The sequence below is a fragment of the Sorex araneus genome, chromosome 3 (genome assembly GCF_027595985.1).
Source record: "Sorex araneus isolate mSorAra2 chromosome 3, mSorAra2.pri, whole genome shotgun sequence".
NCBI classification, from domain to species: Eukaryota; Metazoa; Chordata; class Mammalia; order Eulipotyphla; family Soricidae; genus Sorex; species Sorex araneus.
Genome location: NC_073304.1, coordinates 194,956,925 through 194,964,784, shown reverse-complemented (window position 1 = coordinate 194,964,784; position 7,860 = coordinate 194,956,925). Strand labels below are relative to the sequence as shown.

General features: G+C 60.0%; 1 protein-coding gene across 3 annotated transcripts in view; it reads right to left on the bottom strand.

Annotated features, from left to right (window-relative positions):
- Window positions 1–361: 361 nt before the first annotated feature.
- Window positions 362–7,860, bottom strand: part of FLOT2 (flotillin 2) — a 21,598-nt gene continuing 14,099 nt past the window's right edge. For all 3 annotated transcript variants that reach the window (XM_055130963.1, XM_004605016.2, XM_055130964.1), the window contains 8 exons: window positions 6,875–6,998; window positions 3,902–4,020; window positions 3,691–3,804; window positions 3,471–3,590; window positions 3,163–3,377; window positions 2,467–2,650; window positions 1,517–1,666; window positions 362–1,418 (listed from right to left, as the gene is read on the bottom strand). In XM_055130963.1, the coding sequence (XP_054986938.1) occupies window positions 1,380–1,418; window positions 1,517–1,666; window positions 2,467–2,650; window positions 3,163–3,377; window positions 3,471–3,590; window positions 3,691–3,804; window positions 3,902–4,020; window positions 6,875–6,998 (1,065 nt within the window). In that variant the 3' untranslated portion in view covers window positions 362–1,379. The remainder of the gene's footprint in view (window positions 1,419–1,516; window positions 1,667–2,466; window positions 2,651–3,162; window positions 3,378–3,470; window positions 3,591–3,690; window positions 3,805–3,901; window positions 4,021–6,874; window positions 6,999–7,860) is intronic.

The window sequence follows — 7,860 nt, the reverse complement described above, 5'->3', positions numbered from 1 at the left end:
ATTGCTGAAGGGATGATGAGGGACGGGGCTCGTACTAAGGGCTCCTGCATGCACGCTTCCACTTTTGGGACGTGGTCTCCATTACTGACCGCTCCGCTCGGGGCTATCGGTGGTGCAGGAAAGGCCCAGGGTTTTGGTTTTCTGCTGGCACTGATCTGGCTTCAGCAATCTTGGCCCATCATCACCCTACCCCACCAATGCGACTTGGGGCAAGACAAGTGCGCTGGTGCCCTCTAGTGGCTGGCAGGAGTAGGAACAGGCAAAGTGTTGCCTTAAGAATGCTGGGGTGGGTCCATGGCTGGGGCACCTGGTTGGTGCTGGGTTGTCAGCTTCTCCCCTCAACAGAAGACACACTACAGGGTGAGGGCATAACATATTTATTTTGCCAGAAGGGTCAGGCAGTGGGGCAGTGCAGCATCCAAACCCCAGACCAGACATGCAGCATCCACATGCAGAGCAGCCACATAGGCTGGGGCGAGGCCAAGGGTGGGGGCTGGGCCCACAGCACCCCACCTCGAGGCTCAGGCCCTGGGCTCTTCTGCCTCCACTCCAACAAGGAGACAGGGGACTGGCCTATGGCCTGATGGCTGGAGCCCTGCCGCCGGCTAGTCGACAGCACTGTCGGGACAGCCTTGCCCACGGGAAGGGCCGGACACTCAGGATGGTGCCACCCCAGCTGGAGGAGGGTCTACATACTTCCGAGTGCCCCATAGGGGTACCCTCCCCCATTCCAGAAAGGCTGTGCAGAATTAGGAGCGGGCCCTCCCCCGACAGGGACACGTCTATGAAGGGGACTTCCCTGAGCACACACAGGGCCATCGTAAGGCAGTGCTGAAGTCAGGAAGCCTCGCCTCCATGCCACGGGGACGGGGAGAGTGAGGGCATGAGCAGGCCTGGGTGGGAGGGCCGAGGAGAAGGGGGACACCCATGGGCCTGCAGGGCTGAGAGTGGGGAAGCCAGGCTTCCAGGAAGACCAGGCCAGGAGGGGCGCGGGTGCCCGCCTTCCCCTACCCCCTGCACCCAAGCGGGGCGCTGGCCAGGACTACAAAGAACTTCAAGGCACCAGGATTGTGAGGAGCGGCAGAGCCATCCCCCAGAGACAGACAGTGATGAGGAGCAACACACTCGGCGTCATTACAGGGGGAGCGTCAGAGGGAAACACAGGGAGAGGGAAAAGAAGCCCCGGGAGTGGAGGGTGGAGGAGACGAATGAGATGAGCCGTGACAGAGGGCGTGGGGTGGAGGGGAGCAGGGGAGACAGCCAGAGATGGCCTCCGCATGCACTTCTGGTCCCTACAAAATAAGGCACCAGAGCCAGCAGCGCGCCCGCTGTCCCCGTGGCACGGACACGGCTGCTGAAGGGGGCCTCGCGCGGGCGCCTCACACCTGAGCACCGGTGGCCTTCTGGATCAGGGGGATCTGCAAGGACGGGAAAGGCCATGAGGCTGGGCTCTGGGGCCCCTCACCAGGCCACTGGGCTGCCCGGGAAAGCCCCCCAAGAACGTGCAAGCACACACCTTGGACAGGTCAACGCCGGTGAGGGCGTGCACAGAGGCCGGCAGCTCGGCCAGCAGCCGGTTCACTTCCGACGTCACCTTGTTGTTGTCCCCGCTGAGGACCACGATCTCATCGACTTTGGTCAGCGGAGCGGCCACTTTGGCAGCAATCTGAGAGGGGGAAGACACTCAGCTGAGATCCTGGTCATGCCCCCACTCCGGCATCTCTCCCTCCAATGCCCCAAGAGGCCCCTTCTGCACACAACCTGGCCAGGGGCCCTGGGGGCCAAGCGCTGAGCCTGTGCCTGCTGTGGGCTCCAAGCCCCCTGCTAAGGAGTCACCCAACTTGTTTTTGGGCCACACCCAGCCATGCTCAGGGCTGAGTCCCGGTTCGACACTCAGGAATCACTCTTGGCGAGGCTTGGGGGACCATATGGGATCGAACCCAGGTCAGCCGTGTGCAAGGCAAGAGCACTTCTTATATATTTGTTGATTTTGGGCCACACTTACTCTAGCCTCTGTGCTGGGGAAAAGGGGTTACTCCTAGCAGGGCTTGGGGGACCACGAGGTACCAGGGATGGACTCAGGCTCCTGGCACACGCCCAGCCAGCTACACTATCTCTCTGGCCCTTTTTCATTCCTTGGAGCGCCAGGATTCACACTCAGGGCTTCTCACACGAGAAGCAAGTGCTCTACTGCGCAGCTTCCCCGTGGGCTGAGCTCAGCCTCCCTTTCAATGCTCACAGCTGACCTCGGTTGTTTTCGGTCACACTGAGCAGGGCTGAGTACTCAGTCCTGGCTCCATGCTCAGGAGTCACTCCTGGCAGGAGCTATATGGGACACCAAGGATGGAACCAGGGTGAGCTGCGGACAAGGCGGGTGTCCTGCCTTTGTTTTACTGACTGAGGTGCAGAGAAATCACGGCAGGTGCGTCCGTGGGTCCCGCCTGGGCTGAGGTGTGGTGGGCTCACCTGGGGCAGCGCCTCCAGCACCAGGGCCATCTTGGCGGATTCTCCGTATTTCTGGTAGGCCTCAGCCTTGAGCTTCATCCGCTCAGCCTCGGCCTTGCCCATCGCCTCGATGACAGCAGCCTCCGCCTCCCCGATTTTGCGGATCTTCTCAGCCTCTGCCTGTGCCAAGAGGACCTGCTTCACCCTGGGGGGAGTCCAGGCCGAGGAGGGTCAGTGAGGCATCAGAGCTCCCTCAAGTCCTGCCTGGGGGCCAGCGAGCCGGAAGCCCTCTATTCTGGCAGGCGTCAGTGGCAGGGATGCCCCAAGGGGCTTGTCCTGGCCTCCAGCTCTGGCCAGGGGCGCCCCCAGATGCACGGTGGAAAGGGCTAGGAAGGGTGTGCTCCAGGCCAAACACACAGGGGGCTCAGGAACCTTCTGTTTTTGTTTTGGGGCTACACCTGGCGGAGCTCAGGGCTTACTCCTGACTCTGTGCTCAGGGATGACTCCTGGTGGTGCTCAGTGTAAACCTGGGTAGGCCGTGTGCACGGCGAATGCCCCACCTGCTGTCCTATCCCCTGGCCCCATCCTCCCTCCTCACACCTTGGGCAAGACCAGTCACCCCACAGTGAACTAGCCTGGGGGAGATGTCACCTCCAAGTTGTGGTCAGGAACCTGGAGGGACTGCAGGGACAGTAAAGGGGGGGCGGGGGCACTCACTTCTCCCCCTCAGCAATCTGCTGGATGCGGTGGGCCTCGGCCTCGGCAGGGCGGCGCACTGTGGCGATGAGCTCCTTGTCCGTGCGCAGGATCTCCTGCGCCTCCACGGCGATCTGCTTCTTGCGCTGCACCACCTCGATCTCGATCTCTTCCTGCCGGATCTTCTGCTGCTCGCGGGCCCCCTGCAGCTCGTAAGCCAGCTGCGCCTCGGCTGTCTGAGGCAGGATTGGGTGTGAACCAGTCAGAGGTTGCTCACTGGCCCTTGAGCCCCAAGCCGGGTGTCTCCCAGCCCCTGTCTGCCCCCTCACCTTGATGTTGACCTCCTCGCTGAAGGCTGACTTCTGCAGCTCGAAGGCCCGCTTGGAGTCGGCGATCTTGGTGTCTGCCATGAACTTCACGTCCAGCATTTCCTTCTTGCACTCGGCTTCCTAGGAGCAGGGAAGGGCCGGTGCTGAGGGTCCCCTGAGCCACCAGAGGCCCCTCACCCTGGAGTGACCAGATCCTGGGGCAGGGGGAAACCCCAAGTACCCGGATGCCTGCGTCCCGCTCGGCCTCGGCCACCCCGATGTCAGCATCTCTTTGTACCACGGCGGTCTGGGTCTTGCCCAAGGAGCTCAGATAGTCCACTTTATCATACACGTCCTGGAGAGGGCAGGGAGGGTCATAAACACCGAGTTCCCCTCCTGCTAGGGCCCCCACTCCCCATCTTGGGCTGCAGGCCCCCAATCCCACACCGCACCTTGATGGTGAAGCTGAGGATCTCAATGCCCATACGGCCGACATCAGGGGCTGCCACCTCCCGCACCAGCTTGGCAAACTGGTCCCGGTCCTGGTAAATCTGCTCCACGGTCAGAGTCCCTGAGGACGGGGAGAACATGTTTGGCTTCCCCGAGAGGAAGGGAGAGGTGCTCAAAGACAGGTGTGAGGTCTGAGGGGCTGTGTAGCTGGCGCAGAGTCTTCCTGGGTTTCGCTTGGTTTGGTTTAGATTTGGGGGGTCACTCCTGGCTCCAGGCACAGCGGCTTCACTCGCAGCCATATGTGGGGAGCAAACCAGGGTCTCCCCTGGGCTGGAGCAACAGTAAAGCAGGTACTACACTTGCCCTGCATGCCGTCATCCTGGGTTGGATCTCTGGCACCCCATATGGTCCCCTAAGTCTATCAGGGGTGAGCCAGGAGTTAGCTCTGAGCACTGCCAGTGTGTTCCCCAGCACTCCCCTCACCAAGAAAAACGACAAAAACCAACAACCTGAAAAGAAGCTGCCTGGCACTCTGAGCTATGCCGCAGTTCAGCTTTCTATTTAGGTTTTATTCTTTTTTTCTACCTTTTTTTTTTTTTTTTTTGCTTTTGGGTCACACCCTGCAACACACAGGGGTCACTCTTGGTTCTGCACTCAGGAATTACCCCTGGTGCTGCTCAGAGGACCGTATGGGATGCTGGGAATCAAACCGGGTTTGGCTGTGTGCAAGGCAAATGCCCTACCCACTGCACTCTCGCTCCAGCCCCTAGTTTTTATTCTTTTAAAAATTCTCTTCCCGTCACTTTCCTTGTGGAGTACGGGGCATGCACCTGGCTGGGGTCGCACATCAGGCCACGGTGCTCATGGAGGTTTGTGCTCTGCTGGATGTGGTGCTTGCAGGGGGCCATGCTTCTAGTTGGGGCTCCCAAACGATGGCTGTGGTGTCTGCTGGAGGCACTGGGGCTCCCACAGGCGTGCTCACCAGAGGCAAACTCTCTGACCATGACCGGCATCTTCTCTTTTTAAGGAGCGGCAGACTGCCACGTGCAGCGCCTCATTTGGATGTGTCTGGCGTCTTGGAAGCCTCATACCTTACATTCTCCTACAAGGGGGCCGGAGCGCTTGTCTGGAGCTCCGAGCAGGGATTCGCAGACCCAAGAAAGGTCTATCTCTACTTGGTACTTGGGGTACTTGGGGAAGGTGGTCCTCTTACAGATTGAGCACGCAGCTTTGGGAGAGATGGACGCACATGGAGGGGTGAGGGTGGAAGGGGATAGCCGCCTAACCAGTCAGCTCTGCCCAATCGATCCTGTCGACCAATGGGGTGACAGATGTTGCTGTCACAACTGCCCCACTTATTTTTTTCTCTTGGGGGGGTGCCACACCCAGCAGTGCTCAGGGATCATTCCTGGTGGCTTGGTATGTGACACTGGGGACGGAACCCAGGCCAGCAGTATGTAAGGCAAGTGTCCTACCTGCTGTACTGTCACTCGGGCCCCTCACATCTGATTTTAGCTGTGGCGCTCACTGAGGATCACAGTCTGTTTTGTGGTGCTCACACGAACTTGGTTGTGAGGTTTCAGGAACTCACAAGGTTCACAGATAGCAGAGCTGCCGAGAACTCAGCACCAGGATCTGAGCTCGGGATGAGATGTTTGCAGGGCAGGTGCTCTGAGCTCCTACGCTTTCTGCCTGGAATTTTTTTTTTTTCTTTTCATCACACCCAGCGATGCTCAGGGGTTACTCCTGGCTTTGCACTCAGGAATTACTCCTGGCGGTGCTTGGGGGACCATATGGGATGCCGGGAATCGAACCCAGGTCGGCCGAGTGCAAGGCGAACGCCCTACCCGCTGTGCTATCGCTCTGGCCCCTCTGCCTGGAATTTTATATTTTATCTTTTTAGCTGGAGTGATAGCACAGCAGGGAGGACATTTGCCTTGCACACGGCCGACCCAAGTTGATTCTTTCGTCCCTCTTGGAAAGCCCGGCAAGCTACTGAGTATTCCATCCGCACAGCAGAGCCTGGCAAGCTCCCCGTGGCGTATTCGATATGCCAAAAACAGTAACAAGTCTCACAACGGAGACGTTACTGGTGCCTGCTTGAGCAAATTGATGAGCAATAGAATGACAGTGACAGTGATACAGTGATTTTTTGGGCCATACTTGGCAATGCTCAGGGAATCATATGGGATGTTGGGGATTAAATCTGAGTCCGCTGCATACAAGACAAAGGCCCCGCCCCCCCTTACTACCGCTCAGGCCCCCATTTTGTTGTTGATGTCACTGCTACCGTTTCCTGCTGTTAGGGACGGAGGCCGGGGACAGAGGTGCTGGGGGTCCATCTGGTGTTGCAGACTGAACCCGGGGTCTCATGGGAGTGAGGCACATTCCAGGACTGAGGCTAGGGTTTCCCCTCAATGGTTATACACAGGCCACGCAGGCGGTGAGTCCTGGGTTCAGTGGCCAGCACTGAAAGTAGGGGGTGGGCACGGGGCCAGAGAAGGCCTGGGCTCTCGCCGAGGGACCTGTCTCTGCTCTGGCTGGTCCCAGCAGTGTTCAGCACTGAGCCAGCACTGCAGAATGCAGGCTTGGGGGAGGGGTGTATGTGGGGGGAGTGTTCAACACAGCCAGACCATACCCGATGGGACCCCCCTACTCACTGCCCCCACCCCTCGCTTCTCTCAAGTCATCCGGAGTTTGGGTCCGGAGTGATAGCACAGCGGGTAGGGCGTTTGCCTTGCACACGGTTGACCCGGTTCGATCCCTGGCATCCAATATGGTCCCCCAAGCACCGCCAGGAGTAATTCTGAGTGCAAAGCCAGGAGTAACCCTTTAGCATTGCTGGGGGTGTGACCCAAAAAAGCAAAACAGAACAAACAAATCAAGTCATCCAGAGTCTTCAAAGAAAATACTCCAGGAGGGAGGAATTTCAGCTCTTCAGCCCCTGCCCTCCCGCCTCCCCCGACAGCCCTCACCCAGGATGGAGCGCAGGTGGCCCTCCAGCGTCTGCAGAACGACGTTCTTGATGTCCTGCACATTCTTGCCCAGGAACTGCTCACAGGCCACCGCCAGGAGCTCCATCTCCGTCATGATCTTCACCTGCCAGTGGTCACAGGGTGACTGAGCCGGGCTGGGGGTAGGGGCAGAGGGACGCCCTGCACACTAGCATGGAGGGGTGCTGTGCCCCGAGCATCTTTCCCAGACCTGGAGGCACTCGGGGGGTGGGGAGTGTCAGGGGCCCGGGGTGGGGGAGGCCCACAGGATTCTTACATCGGGAGACGCTGCCATCGTGGCAGCTGGTCCTGATGTGGCCTCTCTCCTGGGCCTGGGGGGGCTCACCCCCACCCCCTCCAGCCCCCAGCCCCCTCATCAGCCAGTTCCTCCTTACAGGCTCCCACAGGAGGGAGGACTGCAGGCCGAGAGGCAGAGAGAGCGGAAGAGTAAACGAGCGAGAGGGACACAGACAAGACTAGAAAAGCGAGCAGAGACAGGTGGGCGAGGGCCGGGGGGGACGCCAGGGTGGGCGGGCAACCTCCTGACTTCCCTGAGGGATGGAGCCAACAGGCCCTCCCCAGGGCCTCCAAGGTGGCTGAGCCTCTGGTGAAGGCCTACAAGGTGGTTGCTCTGTGATGCTGACTGGGGGGACAGGGCAGGAGCCCGGGCGCTGGGTTGGGCCAGTGACGCAGCCTGGTGACCTTGAGTCCGGGGCGCCTCTGCTCGCGTGGGCTGGCCCTCTACTCCCTGCCCCTCCCCCACCCCGGCCTAGGGACCAGCCTTTCCGACACCTGCAAAGAACGGGGGTGGGGTTAGCGAGACTGCTCTGAGGAGAGAAGGGGTGTCAGTCCGTTAGTCCTGTGGGGGGACAGACGGGGGGAGGCAGGGCGGCCCAGGGCGGGCTGGTTCAATTTCCGGTTCCATGGCGAGATGACAAGCCTCTCCTGGAGGAAGCAGGTGGGCTGGG